General features: G+C 45.9%; 1 protein-coding gene across 1 annotated transcript; it reads right to left on the bottom strand.

Annotated features, from left to right (window-relative positions):
• Positions 1-1,060: 1,060 nt before the first annotated feature.
• ALOX5AP (arachidonate 5-lipoxygenase activating protein) lies at positions 1,061-18,538 on the bottom strand. The gene is made up of 5 exons (XM_084842969.1): positions 18,437-18,538; positions 11,630-11,729; positions 8,912-8,982; positions 5,786-5,867; positions 1,061-1,769 (listed from the first exon to the last, which is right to left on the bottom strand). The coding sequence occupies exons 1-5, from the start codon at positions 18,504-18,506 to the stop codon at positions 1,607-1,609; spliced, it is 486 nt and encodes a 161-aa protein (XP_084699095.1). The 5' UTR covers positions 18,507-18,538; the 3' UTR covers positions 1,061-1,606.
• Positions 18,539-20,323: the final 1,785 nt, after the last annotated feature.

Genomic DNA, 20,323 nt, shown 5'->3' with positions numbered 1-20,323 from the left:
GGGATTCTTGCCCACAGTAGTAGATATAATGGTCACCTGAATTAAATTCGCCCATGCCTGTCCATTTTAGTTCGCTGATTCCCAAGATGTCGATGTTCAATCTTGCCATCTCATGTTTGACCACCTCCAGCTTACCTTGATTCATTGATCTTACATTCCAGGTTCCTAAACAATATTGTTCTTTACAGCATTGGACTTTCTTTTCACCACCAGACACATCCACAGCTGAGTGTCCTTTCAGCTTTGGCCCAGCCGCTTCACTCTTTCTGGCACTACTTGGAAATTCCCTCTGCTCTTCCCCAGTAGTATATTGGACGCCTTCCGACCTGAGGGGCTCATCTTCTGGCGTCATATCTTTTAGCCTTGTGATACGTTCCATGGGGTTTTCTTGGCAAGAATACTGGAGTGGGTTGCCATTTCCTTCTCCAGTGGACCACATTTTGTCAGAACTCTCCACCATGACCTGTCCGTCTTGGGTGTCCCTGCACGGCATAGCTTATGGCTTCACTAAGTTTCGCAAGCCCCTTTGCCACAACAAGGCAGTGATCCATGAAGGGGTGTGTTGGACTACAACTCCCATAATCCCCAGTCAGCATGTCCAATTGCCCCTTTGGCTGGGGATGATAGGATTTATAATCTAACACATCTGAAGGGCACCAGGTTGGGGAAGAAAGGTGTGGAGGAGCGGACAACCTTTTTTTTTCTTTACAAAGGGCTACACGAGTAATCTTGTCCATAAGCATCCTTCTAGTCACATACATTTTTAAAAAAGGAAATAATTTTGTGTGAACAGCTGGGTACTGAGTGAGTTCACATCCACATAAAGTATCTATTCCCTCACTGCACAGTCACTGACATTACCAAGGTTTTCCATGTAACACTTTCATGTATTTATTTTTTGCTTTAAACTCTAATGCCTGAAGAAGAATCCTGTTTGTCAGCTCTAAAGATCGCATCCAGCATTTTGGACATTATTTGGTCTAAGAAGAATAATTGCCTCACTTCTATGTTTAATTTGCAGACTTGAGAAACAATTAGGACCAAGCAGTAAAGTAAATAATTTCATCATTGTAAATAATTTTATTTTTAAAACCAAAGATATGCCATATGCTTTGTTCTTATGTGTATTAAGCTAACATGATAGTAATAACAACTGCCAAGCTCCTGCCCCTATATCTATATATAGCTATATCTACCCAGATGGGAATCTGAGTTCCATAGACTGCAATAGAAATTTAAAATTCATGAAGATTACAAAATCCAGCACTATGTCTTTGTATCTTGTAAAAAACACTTGAGGGGGGGATGGCAAAGTAATTTTTTTCCTTGCACTTAAGAATTCTGTGATCAAACCCATTTATAGACATTACAAGAACATAGAACATATTACTCTTCTTCCCAAGACATGCCAACTGTGCACAATAAATCATTTTCTTGTAGGAAAAAAAGCTGTGTTAAATCAGAACTACAAAGTCCCTAGGAGCATTAGATTTATGGCAATCTAAAAGGGGCTTTGTAGGTTCATTTCAAACATCTGCTTCTTGGTATTGATTGGCTAAGCACGCTGACCTCCTCCATTCTCTCTCACCTCCCTTTCTGCAGAGATTCAAGGAATAAGTAACAGCGGGGAGATGGTACTGGTTACGGTTTTTATATATATTTGAAAGTCACTTCCAAAAAAGAGGCCCAGGTAATAGTTGAGGACTCCAGCAACAGACATAAGGAACAGGAATAAGATTATGCGTTTTCCAAAAATGTAACCAGGAGTGCTGAGAGAGAGAGAGAGAAGGGAAAACGCAATATGTAAGAACATATCGATTCACTGGAAAAGAGCTAAACCTCTCTATCTGTCACCAAGGTCAAGCTCAACTTAAATAGAGCTCAGATGTTCAGATTAATGGGGTCAAATTTTGCACTGATGTATGTCTCTGCAGCACAGTTAATTTCATCTAAGCCACACAGGCATAAATCAGCAGGGAAATTTGGTGCACAGTGCAAAATGTGTGCATCTTAATAATAAAGAGTGTCTTCTACTATATATTTCTGGCTTGAAACAAATTTCAATAGCATTGCATTTGTAATACCAGAGCTTAGTGAGTAGGTCTTTGTGAAAACTAAGCAGTATGTGATGAGTGGATTCCCAGGGTACCAGTGTAAAGGTTTCCCCATCACATAAAAGCAGAAGACTACAGAGACAGGAGAAACATTTGCTCTCACTGTCTGGGAGTCCCACAATACAATCCTCTATATACCTACACAGAAATAAGTCCCATTGAGTTAATGTATTTGTTTTATTTGTTACGTTTATATCCTGCCTTTTCCTCCAAGGAGCCCAAGGCAACATACATGATCCTCCTCCTTTCCATTTTATCCTCACAACAACCCTGTGAGTTAGCTTAGGGTGAGAGTCAATGTCTGGCCCAAATGCACCCAGTGAGCTTCATGGCTGAATGGGGTCTTGAACATGGGTCTCCACAGTCCCAGTCGAACACTCTAACCACTACACCACACTGGTTCTCTGAGTTCAATGGGTCTTCCTGCCAGGTAAGGGGGTATGGGATTACAGTCCCATTGTATTTTAGCAGCTCAGAGAGTCTGCTTTGACAAACCATTGAGGGCACCAGATGCTGGAGTCCTAGAACTTTTCTACATGAGGCTGATTGGGCTTTTCTCTGCAATCCATTCATCATGTGCTTGTCATTCCCTACTCACGGTTGTCTATGGGTTCTTTACATGATGTCGTGACCCTCCAGTTTAGCTACTGTGTCTAGCAGACTAACAGCCTCGTGTAGAAAAGCTCTTAATCGGCTGTTAATCTGCTGTATCTACTCTCAGTTTCGTCCCAGAATTAAGTTCCGAGCACTACACGAGGAGGGTTTTCTTTCCTGCTTTTCCACTACATAACCTCTAGATGGCACTGTGGTATAGCGGAATAGCACAAATACACAAGAGGAAATCATGCTTTCTTTCACTTTCACAATTAAATACCGCATCTCACAGAAAGTGCTGTTTAGACACAGAAATGAAACAAGGGTCATGCTGTCGTCTAAAGAACCCGTAGGCCACCGTGAGTAGGGAATGACACAATAAATGCCTCATGTAGAAAAACCCCCAACATTGCCTAACCATCATCCAGCTCCAGAGCTTGCTGTTAAGAGCTTATACAAACTGTGTAAAGCAGCAGTTTCAATAATACGTGTGATGTCCAAGCTTTGAGAAATGCAATCAGGATGGAATGGAAAAGGGCGGGGGGTCTAATAAAGGGATGGGCTAACTAATCTTGTGTGGTCTACTTTATCTATCTATATTAGAATCCTTGTAATCCAGTGATGTGTTTCAAATATACAAAGGAAGAGTGCATGCTCAGGATCTCGTAATGGTTAAGCTGGTTACCGGCCCCAACCTTGTGTCCTCCAGATGTTTTGGACTAGAACTCCTTTAATCCTTGACCATTGGCCATGCTGGCTGGGCATGAGGTGGACTGTCGTACAAAACCTGGAGGCACCAGGTTGGGAAGGCTGGCTTAAGGCATAGCTGAACTGTGTCAAGTGATTCTGGGTTTTCACTCTTGCTTAAGAATAGAAGGGGCACATAACAAGTGATGTTATTCATGTGGTTTGACTAGGCAACTACATAGCTAAGACATGCCAGGTAGGGAACCTGGGGAGTTAGAATAGGCATGCCAGATAGGGGCCCCAGGGAGTTAGATTAGGCATGCCAGATAGGGGCCCCAGGGAGTTAGATTAGGCATGCCAGATAGGGGCCCCAGGGAGTTAGAACTGGCAAGCCAGATAGGGACCCTGGGGGTTAGGACAGGCAAGCAGGATAGGGAACGTGGAGAGTTAGAACAGACAAGTCAGATAAGGACCATGGCAGGGGGGAAAGAGGATTTTAAGCCTTTGCCTCAACATGCCCCCAACTGGAATCCCTCCCCTGTGTTTGCTATTCGCAATGGTAGGAAAGCTCCCATTGGCACCAAGGGGGAGCTTTCCTCTCATTGCAAATAGTGGGGCAGGGCATTCTCATCAGGCAGTGCAAAAGTTTAAAGGCCCCCTTTTCCCCATAACATAGTCCCAATCTGGCATGTACCTACCAGCTATTCAGGTCTTTTTAAAACTTGCACACTTGGTCAAACCATATGAATCATGTGAAGCTTGGCCCTAAGTGCCTTGCCGGCGGGGTCAGACCAAGGTCCACCCTGTTCTAGCATTCTTCCTTTGCAACAATCCCAGTAACCAGGAGTAGGGTGGCCATGTGTCCCCTTTTACAGAGGGCAGTCCTCTCTTTGAAGGGCTGCTGGAGGACAGTCCTCTCTTTGAAGGGCTATTCTGTCCAATTCTGGTTGAAAGATTAGGAACCATAAGAACTGTTACCCACCAACAGTTAGCATCTGAACAGGCAGGCATGAGCGTCACCTGGTCACCTTCTTGTATACTATGGTGAGCTGAACTGTATTTCTATTGAAATTATAATAATTATTTCTAATTTTGCATTTTTACATATGAATTAGCATATGCCCTCTTTTTTGGCAGTGCATTTCCACATTTTTGGCAATTCCTAAGTGGCCACCCTAACCAGAAGGCACTTAGTGATTCACCAGAAATTAGCCAGAGACCAGCCTGTGGACCCAATCTATTTACGGCCCACCCGTCCTCTTGCCCTCCATACAGAAGATCAAACTGCATGTGGCTGAGCCCACAACCAATAGTCAATGAAATAACTCTCTTGACCTCAAACTCCAACAACAGTATGAAGTTTTGTACCACCTGCAGTAGACTCCGAAATGGGGCGTTCTGGGGATGGGGCAGGATGGAGGTGGCCTTGGATCTGCTGGGTCCAAAGCTCCTTAGTTTGCCAGAGAGGCCCCACACTCTATTTCAGCCTTGAGCCAGGGTTAAGTAATCTCTCCCCCCATTGGAACCAACGTATGCATTTCTAGGAAATAAAAAATACAAAAAACTATGTGGGACAAAAAGGATAAGCCCCCATCACCACTTTCTGCTCAGCCCAGTCCAGCCCAGCATGAGTCAGCAGGGCTTTGGAAGTGGTGGGCAAAAATAACTATAATTCAAATAGAAATACAATACGTCTCAAGACATACTTGCATCTGTGCCTCCTTGGCCTGCTGTCCAGGTGCTAACTGTTGATGGGCAACTTCAAGGCCCCGACTGTCCCTTCTTAGAATACTTTATCTTTAAATTGGTCTGGACCCAGCAGGCTTTCAAATAGAGGGAGCCTTCAAATAGAGGACTGTCTACTGAGAGCCTTTCAAATAGAAGACTTTTCTCTGTAAAGTAGGAGACTTGGCCACCCTAGGCTGCCCACCGTTATTCCACAATCAGAAGAGGATATACAATTTTTGTTCCATAGGGGGAAAGCCTATAGAGAAATGCATGAGCAATTCCATTGCCTTATCCTTTCATTCCTGCAAAATCTGCAGTGCTCTGACATCCCAGCATTTTCCACATACATTTCTCTTCAGGTGTTCCTCTGTGTGAGAAGAAAAGATGATGTCAAAGTCAGCCCAACAAACCAAGCAGAAAAATCTAGAACAACCTTCCCCAACCTGGTGCCCTCCAGATGAACTACAACTCCCATCAGCCCCAGTCAGCATGGCCAATAGTCAGGACTCAGGGGTGATATGGGAATTGTTGTCCATGATAACTGGAGGGAACCAGGTTGGGGAAGACTGATCTAGAACATGGGTTATTATTATGGTGGGGACCAAGAGGTGTATAAGTGAATGTCCTTCTGGCAACTTCTGAAAAGATGAAACGGGGGTTACCTCTGGGTCCTTTCCCCCATGTAGCCAACAAAGTACTTCTGTCTCACAAATAAGTACATTAGTCCAGCAAAGGCAGCAGGAGCTGAAGGCAAGGAAAAAGGAAGACATTTTAGACAATCAAAAACAACAAATATTAATAAAGGTCTTATCTTAAACCAGAATCAACACAGAAAGCAAAATGGGTTTAAGGACTTATAAAGTGCAAGGTTAGGATGGAGCTACCCTTAAACAAATTTCAATAAAATCAGATAAAACAACAAATCTGTAATACAAAGTGTAAAAAGTAGTTATAATAATTTAATGATATAGCAAACCATATACCATTGTACCAAAACAATTTGGTATACTTTTTGGGTGCCAGCACCCAAACCTGTGGTGGACAGACATTTCATACGCAGGACTTTACCTAAAATTTGACTGATGCTTTGGGTCAGCATATGCAAGCCACTGGCTACGAGATAGAAGGAATGGTGTTCCTCCCTTCTCTTCCTGTTGTATCCAGTAACTGACCAAAGTAGACGAAACAGACAGCTACACAAGAGTGATTTTCTGCTCTGATGTCAAAAATTAACTTAACAAAGCTGAGTGTTTGGGGGTTATAGTTATGGTAACATTTTTTATCCCACTGACAAAGTCCCTTGGGGTTGAAATGCATCTGGGACAGGTTGATGTGTATTAGTATAACCCATCATATGATTATTTCAAATCAGGAATGTTAAATATGCTTGTAGACTGTTGATTTTTTGTTTTGGTAGAATTTTATATGGTTTGTTATATAATTAAATTCTTATAACTACTTTTACACTTTGTATTACAGATTTGTTGTTTTATCTGATTTTATTAAAATTTATTTAATGGTAGCTCCCTCCTAATTTTGCACTTCATAAGTTCTCTTAAACCCAGTTTGCTTTGTGTGAACATTTTTGACAATGACACTCAGGGAGCAATCCCATGGCCGCTAGACCCTCCAGTTTAGCTACTGTGTCTACCAGACTAACAGCCTCGTGTTGAAAAGCTCTTAATTGGCTGTTAATCTGCTGTATCTACTTTTGTTTTCGTCCCAGAATTGAGATTCGAGCACTACACAAGGAATGTTTCCTTTCCTGCTTTTCCACTACATAACCTCTAGGTGGCACTGTAGTATAGTGGAATAGTGCAAATACACAAGAGGAAACCACACTTTCTTTTGCTTTCACAATTAAATGCAGCATTTTCCCACCTCTAAAAAACTTGCCGAAAGTGCTGGTTAGACACGGAAGTAAAACTGGAGGATCATGACATCATCTAAAAAACCCATAAACAACCATGAGTAGGGAATGATGAGCACACGATAAATGCTTCGTGTAGAAAAAGCCCTTTCTTGTAACTTTCCATACCAGAGACAAGTCCATAAGATGAAGGCCCAGTTCACAGAAGCAGTTAGTGATGGTTGAAACTTGAAATACAAACTGGGGTTGGGGTGGGTGGGTAGGGGCTACTCCATCTAGCAAGCTCTTTGGGGGAAGCCACCCCCCCTCCCTCCTGTGTGAGTAATGCAGTTTTAACCAGGCAGCTGCAAACGTTTGCAAGTACCATACTCAAAGCACAGGTCATCTGGGCATGCTGGATATTCCTTAAAAGAGGGGTGGGCAGAAGGCAGAGTAGTATATATTGGTAGATCTCTGGATGATTTGCCACAGATGGGCAAGGATTTCTGCCTCCCAATTGTTTAACAATAACAACCACAAAATGACTTCTCCGACCTAAACTGGGAATCCTTGGGGTAACCAGGAGTGGACTTTGGTGTGAAAGGGACTGTGAGCTCAGTTCAGTTTTGGTTCTGGAAACAAACTCCTAGGCTCAGAATGTGCTCAGAGACACCGTGTGCTTGCATGCTAAGTGTATGTCGTGCACCTGGGTCTGGTTGGTGGATCTTGGGGTTCTTGTAAAATGCAAAGTAAATCAGACAAGCCTGAAATCTGCCCATCCCTGCTTTAAAAGGGGTTTTCCTACCTAAAAAGAATATATTCAGCACTGAGAATATATTATTACCCACCGTTAGAGGTAGGATGGATTATTAATCCAAATAGAGAGTTTTGATTTAGAAGTCTATCTCTCTATAAAGCTTTTCATTTGCCTAGACCAGGGGTGGGTGGCTTGTGGCCATATTTGCCCCCCACCTATGTCCTTTTTGCGGCCTCCCCCACCCCCAAATGGTTGCTGCATTGCAGAATTGGTGCTGAATTTGGGTAGCAGTGGCAAGAAAAAAAGGCCGTGTTTTCACTTTAAAATAAGGTGCAGGGGGAGCACGCAGCTGGTTTTAATGCAAAACTGCACTCCCCCTTGTTTTACTGCATGTGCCTTGTTTTAAAGTGAAAATGCTACTTTTTTCTTGCTGCTGAATTGCTGCCAAAATTTGGTGGAGCCTGCAGCCCCCAGTAGTTTCTGATGGGTGGAAATTGGCCCCGGGACCTTCTGAAGTTGCCCACCTCTGGCCTAGATTCTGGATGCTTCCACACAAGGCTTTTATCGTGCCGTTCCTCAGCCTCATTCACAGAATTTTACAGGGGGGTCCAGACATTGTCATCTTCCACTCCCAGGTTTTCCCACTGCTTATTGCATCTTTTTTCTTTCCAAGGAAAATCTATTGAAGAGAAAAAGGTGGCATAGCTGCACAGTGCCTTCTAATTGCTAGCACTAGGAGCTGTCTATTTGGAAGCACCCTCTTTCATTTTAATCCATTTAAGGTGGCCAGTGGTTTCCTTAGCCAGGGCTCCTGAGCAACTATGTGATGGCAAGCAGAAATAGAGATGTTTTCTCCAATATGCAGATGCACTGATTGGAAAAGATTCACCAGCTGAATGTTTGCTAGTGACACAGTTGTTAAAGGTCCAGGAGCATTGCCAGAAATAAAAGTTGGCAATCTTAAATCCATTGCACTTTCATTCTGTAAAGCAACGAATTTGTGTGGATGTCTATCCGTGTTAGCGGTTCCGCTCTTCCTGCAGCTTTTAAGTAAAACCTCCTCAGTTCCTTTGCTTGACATCAAGGCAAGAGTCTTTCAAAAGGAAAATGCAGTATTGCCGTTTGCCTTGAACGATAAAAAGATATGGGAAGGAACATGGAGAAGTGATCTGAATATATTACCTTGGCTGCACAGCAAGCCAGCACACCAAAGCACAGCAAGGAATGTAGGATAGGCATCTCTGCAGTTTTGGCTAGGAAAAGATTTTTTTAAGGGTTAGCATCATACTAAGAACAAGGAAACGTATCCATGCAATTCAAAACACGTAGCAAACACGTTGCATGAGGAAAAGTGGGAAGTTTAATGTGAAAATCAGAAAGATGGCAATCTCAAAGAGATAGAGATAAACCCTGTCTCCCATTGCAATTGTTAATCACCTTATCTACGACATAAGTATTAATTAAAGGTGTCCCCAACCAGTCGTGTCCGACTCTAGGGTGCGGTGCTCATCCCCGTTTCTAAGCCGAAGAGCCAGCACTGTCCGAAGACGCTTCCGTGGTCATGTGGCCGGCATGACTGAACGCTGTCACTTTTCCCGCCGAAGCGGTACCTATTTATCTACTTGCAATTTCTTGCTTTCGAACTGCTAGGTTGGCAGGAGCTGGGACTGAAGACGGGAGCTCACTCCGTCACGCGGCACTCGGGTCTCGAACTGCTGACCTGCCGACCTTCCAGTCTGCAGTTCAGCGTCTTAACCACTAAGCCACCGCGGCCCCTCTAAGTATTAATTATACAATACTTAATTTGAGGTATGTCTCATCCAGTTCTCTCTTTTATATAACAGACTCAGCCCTGGAATTCGGGTATTTAATGTATTTGCCTGGATTATCAGCTGGCTAAGAAAGAAATGTTTCCTCAGGACATCCAGTGTCTTTCCCAAACATAATGAGCTCCTCTGGATGTAACACGAAATCATGGCTTACGGCGTGGGAGGGCAACATCCGGCCCACGGAGGTGCCCGATGTTCTGGGGCCTCCGCTGGCCCCTCCCCCTCCCCAGGCCCCTCCCCCTGGCCTGGAAGCTTGGGGAGGAATTATCCCTGACCAGAGATAACAAGGGCATTCCCTGCGCTCCACACACTTTCCCAGCAGGAGGGTGAGTGGCATACAGGGATGCCCTTTGTTGTCTCTGATCAGGGATGAGAAATAATTATGGGGATTCCCCTGGACTCGAGCCCCAGCCAAGTCCCTTCCCAGGTCGCTTGCACCCCAGCTGGGATGTGAGCAGTTTCAGAAGGAAGTGCCTGACGTCGCCAGGGCTGGCAGGACCAGCTTGTGCAAGCCCTGGCCAAAGTCCTTCCCACACCACTCGCATCCAGTTGGGATGTGAGCAGCATGGGAAGCAGGCACCTGACTCAGCTGGCACTTGTAGGAACACTTGGAAATGTATGTGGCTGGCAACTTGTAGGAGCTGGCTTTCTCTGGGCAGAGGGAGGCATGGAGTTCTGTGCCTCTCTGCATGGAGCAAAGGAACATTTAAAAAGTGCATGGGGCGGAGCTGGACATGGTTGAAGATGGGGCTTCAGGGCGGGGCCTGCCTTCTTGACATCATCCAGCCTGCCAGTTTGGTTGGAATGGGGAGGCAATCTGGCTCCCAGGCCAAAAGAGGTTGCCCATCCCTGATTTAGCATTACAAGAATGAACCGCAGCAAGCCTTGCGCTTACATGACCCCCCTCCATCCTCCAGTGCAGCCACAAGGAGGATTTTGGAACCTTTTGCTTCTGTTTGAGATTAACTACAGCTTGCCATGACATCCAAACCTGGATAAACTGTGGTTAATCTTAACTATGGTTTGCTGAAACAAGTCAATTTCAAATCATGGCTTATGAAGCCGGCTTGTTTCAACAAATGATAGTTAAAATTAACCACAGTATAGGGTTTAGATGACACACCAAACTGAGCTGAATGTAAAATGTAAGTGGAAGCTTCCAATCTCTTCCTCACAGCCTTATGTGTAGATTGAATCCATAAGTCAAAGTTCAACACTGTTCTCCTCTGGAAACTGACTCAAAAGTCTATCTTGGGAAACTGGGTCCATCCTATACTAACAGCGGACTCATTCTCTGAGTGCCAATTCTTATCTAGCCAAAAGGGCACCATCCATGCACAAGAGGGAGAAACACCAAGGTTTGCAGAAGTACAAAAACTTAAGTAAAATGAATGAATGAATGATAACAACAACCCTAAATGGAGCAAGAAACAACCCAATAAGGACTGAGCATGTTCAGTAGCCACAGAATGCTGGATGACTGTTGGAGGGGTGAAACAGAAAAATATGAGGAGGGGGAATGGAGTATTTTGGAATGTTATGGAATGGAGTATTTTGGAAAGAAGTATGGCTGCCTAGGATCCTTAACTGGAGCACTCCATACTGGAGCATTTCATTGCAGCTCCCACTTGTATGATATATTAAGTAAGCCTATTTCCCCCTCTGCATACAATCTAACCAGAGCTTAGTGTCTGAGCATATGCAGAGTGCTCTTCCTTCACCACTGAGTTAACCACAGTTAGTTTACTTACTCATGTGATATTAGTAGGCCAGCTTTCTAGGGTTTGTGGGGTGTGCAGGAATAGTGTCTAACAGCAGAATCCTATGCAGAGTTATTCAAAGTTAACTCCCAAAGCATTCCATATGGTTTACTCCCTATGACTGCAGCCTTATTTATTTTATTTTATTTTATTTATTTAAAATTATTTTTAGGCTGCCTTCAAGGGTGGAACCTTAGCCTTAGCAGATTTGAGCTCTAGAATGTCTCTTTAAATATGGGAATTCTGATATCTGCACCAGTTATTGTGTGCAGTTTCACTACTCTTTACTAAAACCATGGAGGAATACTCACCTGGCAGTAAAGACACGCTCAAACGCAGATGAACCACCACGCTGAATAATTTTGCCTGTATTGCTCTTGCTTTCCTGTTCAACTTTGCTTGCAAAAAAGGCTGTTAAATAGAAAAAATGTGTTTTCTGTTTCAATATTTATATCTTACCTTTCCTTTCTGTGGAAAGCCCACAGTTGCTAAGAAACACAAACAGAACAATAATATCAAAAATAGCAATACAAACCATTAAGTAACCCTGCCACATTCATATTAACTTATCAGAACAGTTAAATAATAAATGGCAGTCTTTCAATAACATAATAATAACTACCTACCTAACAAAATGTCAGCATCAACACCAACTACTCTAGAAATATTTCAATAAACGTAAAAAAACAATTAACTCAAAACAACAGCAGATAAATGCAACAAATATAAGATACAATAAAAACCACTTAAATATATAAAAAACAGCAGCACTAGAATTAAATTATAACACAATTGTATGAAGCACCTTCAATGTAAGCACACCCACCCAAATGATCTAGGCAGTAGGGTGGCCTCTTATCATGAAAAAAGAGGACAAAACAGGACAGCAATTTGCATAACATTTGCACATGCTAATCTATATGTATAGATGCAAATTTAGAAATTATTATAATCTGAATAGAAATACAGCACATCTCGCCATAGTGTGGAAGACTGTGACCAGGCGACCTGTGTGCCTGCCTGTTCTGTCTACTGTTAGGTGCTAAATATTGATGGGAAACCATCGTTATGGTTATTTATTTATTTATTTATTTATTGCATTTATATCCCGCCTTTTTTCCTCTTGCAAGGAACCCAAGGTGGCTTACATTCTCCTCCTTCTCTCCATTTTATCCTCACAACAACAACCTTGTGAGGCAGCTTGGGCTGAGAGTCTGTGACTGGCCCAAAGTCACCCAGTGAGCTTCCATGGCCGAGTGGGGACTAGAACCCAGATCTCCCGGCTCCCAGTCCAGCACTCTCTCCACTACACCATGCTGGCTCTCTGGTTCTTAATGTCAGGGTGGACACTGAGCCCATAGAATCCCAGAGTAGTTCTGATTCTGAGGAAGAGCAGTCGCTCCTGGGAGAGGAGCGCGCTCCTCTTTCCCAGGGCCCACAGCTGACGGAGATTCCTCCCACCAGCATTCCTAGATTAGAAAGCAGTCCAGGGAGTGACCCAGCACAGATAGCAGACTGGGTGGATGCGCAACGCAGACGCAGAGAGCGGCGCCAGATGGAGGGCGCGGAAAGGAGGCGCAGTGCCCGGTTGGCGTGCAAACAACGGCTGCGCCCCAAGGATCCAAGGGAAAAGGGGAGGGACTCTCCCTAGTCCTTAAGTTCAGGGGTCTGCCAGTAATTTCCTTTTTCAAACGGGGACCAAGCTGTCAAGGGCTCCTTGGAGGCCTCTCTCAGTCTAATCCAGTAGCCAAGTCCAGACATAGACAAAGGGATTCCTTTCAAAGCTTTATTCTTCTTTTACAACTTAACAACTCTACAGGTAGCAATTAGATCTGAGCAGCAGAGTACCTATGCCCTACGTTGAAACAGTTGGTCCCCGTTTGAAAGGGAATTACTGGCAGACCCCTGAACTTAAGGTCTAGGGAGAGTCCCTCCCCTTTTCCCTTGGATCCTCGGGGCGCAGCCGTTGTTTGCACGCCAACCGGGCACTGCGCCTCCTTTCTGTGCCCTCCATCTGGCGCCGCTCTCTGAGTCTGCGTCGCGCATCCACCAAGTCTGCTATCTCTGCTCGGTCACTCCCTGGACTGCTTTCTAATCTAGGAATGCTGGTGGGAGGAATCTCCGTCAGCTGTGGGCCCTGGGAAAGAGGAGTGCGCTCCTCTCCCAGGAGCGACTGCTCTTCCTCAGAATCAGAACTTCTCTGGGATTCTATGGGCTCAGTGTCCACCCTGACACTTTATCCTTAAACCAGAGTTGGACTGGACAGCCCTTCAAATAGAAGGTGGTTCCCTGTCAAAGAGGACACATGGCTACCCTGCCATACATGGAGCCTTCATTCAGTGCCCTGAAGCCTAGCTCTCCTTTGGTGAGACTGTCCCCATAGTCCCTACGTAGGGGTCTTAAATCTCTCCTTCCCCTGAGCCAAACAGGGTGGCACTTTCACCCACCACCCCGGAAAGGAGGGCCTCAAAGGACCATCTGCCTTGGGGCTACCCCCACTGGGTCATCCCCCATTGGAGACAACATGGCCGCTGCAACATGGAAGACCCTGGGTAGAAGCAGGTTAATGGGGAAACGTGGCTTTGGGATTATGTCCGTGCATCCCTATTTTTGACACACCAAAGCACAGACACCACAGTCTGATTTTTATCTAGGGCTGTGAAACTTTACTTTCAGACTCAAACTATCAGTTGTACTGAGACATATTTATCCTCCCCATACATTTTATTTTAAGTGGTTTATGAGTTCAGCTAATGAATCTAGCGCAGGGATAAGGAACCTCTTTCAGCCCGAGGGCCAGATCCAAATCCAGAGAAGCTCTTGGGGGCCACATTCCAGGGGTGGGTGAGGCTGACAGTAAATGGGATGGGGCCAAAATGCACAATACCAGCCTGTTGTCACTTAAAGTTCATACTGGCCAGTAACAGGAGAGGCATCTTCGCCTTTTGGAATGGAGAGAAAAACTGAAGGGTAAAAAAGCTGGGAAAACACCGAAATGACTGGTGGCTGAGGAAAAGGGGGTGGGGCCATGGCTGTCTGGGGAACCCTGGAGGCAGGATTTGGCCCCTGAACATGCAGACTAGAAGCACAGTTTTCAAGCAGTGCTCCTAACAACTCTGGCATTCCATGGGGACTTACCAAAAGATCACTGATGGCAGAAAACAAGCAAGGCCACCGCTGCCGATATTCATGTGCAACACACAGCTTCTAGGCTCAAGACCGTTGCACGTGCTCTAGGACGTGTTCTTTATGGGTAGGGAATTTGAAAACCACCGCCCTAGAGGCTACCAGCTCATGGTTAGATATCTACAAGCAAAGGCACGTGTTGATGAGAGGAAGGCAGAAAACCACTGGTCTTGGGTGGGAAAAGTGATGACTATGGCTTTCTCATTTGGCTTCTTCCCTCCTTAAAGGGCCATGGCTAAGATGAAAGGTTGCATCATATCTTTCTGAAAATAAATCCTAACACCCCCACCCCCACCCCAGTTTTGTACTCCCCTCCAATCTGCTTGCAACCACATGCTCAAAATATTATGTGAAGCCCACCTGCTGTCACCTGCTGGGCACGCGCCTAAGTTCACTTTGGATCAGCTTTTGGCCCTCTAGCTGCACATTATGCACAAATGCATTTAAATACATGTGATGGAGCTCTGACGCTAAGGCACCATGTGGCTATTCTGTCTTTCCCTCCTTCTGATGAGGATCAAGACAGAAAAAGTGGTAAGAAAAGAAGGGAGGGTTAAGAGTGGCTGCCATCATCATCTGTACCCCCTGACAAATTCTGTACAGGAGGCAGGGCGATGGCAAAACAAAATCTCCACCTGGAAGCACCCAATATATGTTGGGTATTGAGCTCCAATACATGTATTTAAATGCAGATTGCCATACACAACTGCATATGTATTTATTTATTTATTTATTACATTCCTATACCGCCCAATAGCTAAAGCTAATCATACAGCTAATAAAGCAGAATAAAGTCTAGAAGAAGGGCTGAGCGCAAAAGTTTGAGAAACATTGTGGGCTTGTTGAAACAATATTTTTATTTATTTATTTATTTATTTATTTCACCAATGGGATGGGAGCAGACCCATAGTCAGCCTAAACGTTCTGGGGATGGCATCCAAAAAGTAGGGGTGTCAGTTTATCTGGTTTGCAGACCTTTTAAAGACAAAATTTTACACGGTTTTTTAATTATTTGGTTGTAAAAAAAAATTAGGGAGGGCAAAGAAAATTTAGGGGGCAGGGCCACCCCTAGCTCACCCCTGGCTACAGGCCTGGATGGGAATAACTTGGCTAGTAGCTCTACCCTCTCTCTCTAGTACAGGGCTGGGGAACATTTTTTTCAGTCTGAGGGATGAATGGTTCCAGGCAAGTGGGTCTGGCCCCACTCTGAAGTGGTCGTGGTCTCTCTACTGCTAACTTGTGTCCCCCATGCAGTTACCTAGACCCAACTGGCTCACACACCTACTCACAATCATATACACATTCACTCACATACAAATTCACACATATACACACATACTCATAAGAACATATCAGTATGAGAAGAGCCCTGCTGGATCAGGCCAAGGGCCCATATAGTCCAGCATTCTGTTCACACAGCGGCCAACCAGCTGTCAGTGGGAAACCCACAAGAAGGGCATGATTGCAATAGAACACACACACACTGGCCCATGTTCCCCAGCAACTGGTGTACTAGTAGCCACTGATAGACTTCTCCAGGAATTTGTCTTAACCCCTTTTAAAGCCATCCAAATTGGTGGCCATCACTACGTCTTGTGGTAGCGAATTCCATAGTTAAACTATGCGCTCTGTGAAGAAGAACTTCCTTTTATCTGTCCTGAATCTCACACCAATCAGCTTCATGGGATGACCCCAGGTTCTAGTATTATGGGAGAGGGGGAAAAATGTCTCTGTATCCACATTCTCCACACTGTGCATAATTTTGTACATCTCTGTCATGTCTCCCCTTACTCACCTTTTTTCCAAGCTAAACAATCCCAGCCATTATAACCTCCCTCACTGGGGAGTTGCTCCATCCCCTCGATCATTTCAGTTGCCCTTTTCTGCACTTTTTCCAGCTCTACAATATCTTTTTTTAGGTGTAGTGACAGAACTGTACACAGTATTCCAATTGTGGTCGCACCATAGATTTATATGAGGGCAGTATGATATTGGCAGTTTTATTCTCAGTTCCTTTCCTAATTATGGAATTTGCCTTCTTTACAGCAGCCGCACACTGGGTCAACATTTTCATCGAGCTGTCCACCACAACCCCAAGCTGTCCTTCTTCATCGGTCGCTGCTAGCTCAGATCCCATCAGGTTATACTTGAAGCTGGGATTTTTTGCCCTGACATGCATCACTTTATACTTGCTTACATTGAACCGCATTGAATTTGCCATGTAGATTCCCATTCTCCTAGTCTGGAGAAATCCTTTTGGAGCTCCTCACAATCCACTCACTCACTCACCACCCCTCCCAACACTACAAGTGCAGCAGGGGAGGCCCAATTTTTCCAGGGAGGATCACAGCCTCGGGAAGGGTCATAGCCTCGGGGAGGGTTACTTGTCCCAGCATTAGCATCCCTGAAATGCCTCCCACGTGGTAAGAAGGGCCCCAGAAGGGTTCTCATCTTGGGCCCTTCAAACTGTCTCTCAGCTGAGCCAAACAATCTGGCACTCTCACCCTTCTTCCACCCCTGAAAGGCTGACCCCCAAAGGTCTATCCCCCTTGGGGCTGTCCCCACTGGGGTCGCCCCCATTGGAGACAACATGCTGCCTACAACATGGGAGACACTGGGTAGAAGCAGGTTAAGGGGGGAAATTCTACTTTTGGAGTATGTGGAAATTAAAGTATTGAAAAACAAATAGCACCCTTCTCTTTCCCCTTTCTCCTGTCACTCACATTCTCTTCCCCAATTGTTATCACCCACCAAGTGAAGCCAGGCAGGGAGCAAGGAAATGTGACTGATGGTAGGGCCGGCCCTACCATTAGAGAGTGAGTCAGTTGCCTCAGGTGGCAGATGGTGGGGGGTGCGGAGGGGCAGCACTGGCAGCCTCCTGGCTGTTCCCCTCTCTGGGAGGCCAGAGCTGTGTGTTCCAGGCATCCAGCCTGGCACCCCTAAGCTAGCCTGCTGCCCTCAGGTAAGGTGGAGGATATTGTCTAGTCACCAGTGCTGAAGTAAGATTCAATTGCCAGTCCAGCTGGCTTCAGTAGGTGGAATGGGGTGCCATCTTGTCCTTCACCTCAGGCAGCAAAATATCTTTGGCCAGCCCTGACTGATAAGCCACAGCTCAGTGGTGATGCACATGCTTTGCATGAAGGAGGGCCCCAGTGCAATCCCCAGCATCTCCAGATGGGGCTGGGAAGGAAGCCTGCCTGAAACTCCGGAGAGCTGCTGTCAGTCAGTGGCGACAATACTGGGCTAGATGGACCAATGGTCTGACGCAGTCTAAGGCAGCTCCCTGTGATAACCTCATGCTGGTACTGATGCTAGGTGAAGTGTTTCCTAGCCTGCACTGTGTTTCCTTGAAAGGGGTGGCTGTCTCACACACCTCTGCAGGTAGGTGTCTCGTGCCCCATAAGAAGAGCCCAGATCACTTCTTTGATAACTTAGACATTAGCAACTAGGTCAGCTCCTGCAGATCATTCCATCTGCTTTACTTAAAAGAGGAACAAACATTTTCATCACAGCCTATAACTTGACACATCTGAACTTCTACTACTGAAATTCTGTTAATGTCAATTTAACATCAAGGTTTATGCCATTAGCCCGGACTAAGGGTGCAATCCTATGCATGTTCGGACAGAAAAAAGTCCTACAACTCCCAGCATTCCCCAGCCAGCTATGCTGAGAGTTACAGAACTTCCTTTCTGTCTAAACATGCATAGGATTGCACCCTAAGTTGCTTGAAACACAACACCACAAGTCCTACATTCAAGCCAGACAAACCAAAGAAGGAAGAAGGGATTCTGAGAGAAACTCAGAAACAACATTGACATGCACAGACAAAAATGGAAGCAGAGTCAATTCTATTTTCCCCACACCAACGCATAATGCACCAGTTTGTCCTGCTGTCCCCTCTCCCATTCCAAATGCGCTGCCTCTCTTACCATTTTGGATGACGCTTAAAAGAGTGACAATGACCAGAAGGACAATGTACCCCACCACTTCTTGGTCCATGTTTGCAGCAGGCGTGCCAGGAAATTCTGTTCAACCTTTTCTAGCAGCTCAGCCAGACAAACCACAGAGGGAGGAAGTGATAGTTTCCCTTATCTTGCATCATGGAACATTTGAGATGACTTCTCAGTTAAGTTACAACATGACAGTAGTGTATATATTCAGATATGCTATCACTTACACGTACATTGAATTTATCGGCTGCAAACCACCCTTCTCAAACTTCGAGGGGAGAGGAGGCTTTCTTAAATCTGCAAATTTGTCTTAAGTATATATAGATAGAACTGGAGTTGCCAGCTTCTTAGGCCAAACCCATGCACGCAGCTGAAATAAATCTAAGTTTAATTGTTTTGTGTGTGTGTGTGTGTGTGTGCGCGCTCGTGTGTGTTTTCTTTTTCCTGGGGGATTTTGTTGTGGTTTTAGGGGTGGGTAGCCTGCCTGATAGGCGGGAGCGAGGGGGCATGTATCCACCTGATGGAGGCAGTGGGGGGAGTGTTGGGGGCCAGAAGATACTGAGGCTGGGCGGCAGGCGCTGGTGGAGCGCTAGGGGCAGGCCATGCCAGGTAAGGGGAACAAGGGAGAGATGTGTAGTATCTGTCCCCTGCTCTGGGCCTGTCCAGAGCCAAAGGATGGCTGGGGGAGGCGTGACCCCATCTTCTGGCCTTCGTTTGCTGCTCTGCAATGCCAGGTCTGTTACCCAGAAAACCTCCCTCATCCATGACATGATCCTGGATGAGGGTGCAGACCTGGCATGTATTACGGAGACCTGGCTGGCCGAGGCTGCTGCTCCAGCCCTTGCAGCCATGTGTCCAGCTGGATTTTCGTATGCACAGCAGCCGAGGGCTGGGGATCGGGGAGGGGGAGTGGCTGTTATCTACTGAGAGTCCTTGGTCTTCACCAGACCCCCTCTCCGGGAGACCAAGGTTGCTGAGTGCATGTACTGGAGGTTGGGCCCGAAGGGCAGTCTGGGGATTCTGCTCATGTACCGTCCACCCCGCTGCACGACTGACTCCCTGGCCGAGGTGCTTGAGGTGGTCTCTGATGTGCGTGTATAGTCCCCTAACTTACTGGTGTTGTGGGACTTCAACGTACATTCGGAGGCCATCCTCACAGGAGCACCTCGGGACTTCATGGAGATCATGGCCTCCTGAGAGCTGCGCCATATTCCAACTGGGCCCACCCATGTAGCCGGTCATGCACTAGACCTTGTGTTTGTTTCTGGAGAAGTGTGGAGTGATCTGGAAGTCGGGGGTATATCCACCACCCCCTTGTCATGGTCAGATCACTATCTGGTGACGTTGGACTTCTCGGTTCCACAACCCCTCCGCGGGGTGGAGGACCCATTAAAATGGTCCGCCCCAGGCGTCTTATGGATCCAAATGGATTCCTGAACGCGCTTGGGGATTCTCTGGGTCACTTGGTCGAGACCCTGGTGGGTGGCTGGAATGCCGCAATCACTGGGGCATTAGATCAGGTGGCTCCGAAACGCCCTCTCCCCCTGAACAGGGCTCAGACTGCACCATGGTACAATCCGCGGTTACGAGCTCTGAAACAGGAGGTGAGACGGCTAGAGCGCCGGTGGCGGAAGTCGCTCCAAAGACGATCAGACACGGGCTAGAGCTGTATCTTCAGCCTATCATGTGGCGGTGAAGGCAGCAAAAAAGGAATATTATGCTGCCTTTATCACGTCTGCAGAGTGCAGTCCCAGGAGGCTGTTCCAAGTGGTCCGGAGCCTGGTCGGTCCTGTGGCTCCGGAACCACTGGAGCATTCTAAGGCCTCCTGTGAGGCCTTGGCAAGGCACTTTGCAGATAAAATTGAT

This window comes from Heloderma suspectum, chromosome 3 (assembly GCF_057233095.1).
Source record: "Heloderma suspectum isolate Gila_16-S chromosome 3, 16-S_ref, whole genome shotgun sequence".
Lineage (NCBI taxonomy): Eukaryota > Metazoa > Chordata > Lepidosauria > Squamata > Helodermatidae > Heloderma > Heloderma suspectum.
The sequence above is the reverse complement of the archived record's forward strand: the minus strand, read 5'-3'. Positions and strand labels throughout refer to the sequence as shown.

What these genes read in the sequence shown, in the direction of transcription:
- ALOX5AP (XM_084842969.1), bottom strand. Translation starts at nt 18,506, where the DNA reads ATGGACCAAGAAGTGGTGGGGTACATTGTCCTTCTGGTCATTGTCACT. An exon ending in GAGCGTGTCTTTACTGCCAG is followed by an intron (nt 8,983 to 11,629) that starts GTGAGTATTCCT and finishes ATCTTTTCCTAG; the next exon opens with CCAAAACTGCAGAGATGCCT. An exon ending in ATGGGGGAAAGGACCCAGAG is followed by an intron (nt 1,770 to 5,785) that starts GTAACCCCCGTT and finishes TCTCTCTCTCAG; the next exon opens with CACTCCTGGTTACATTTTTG.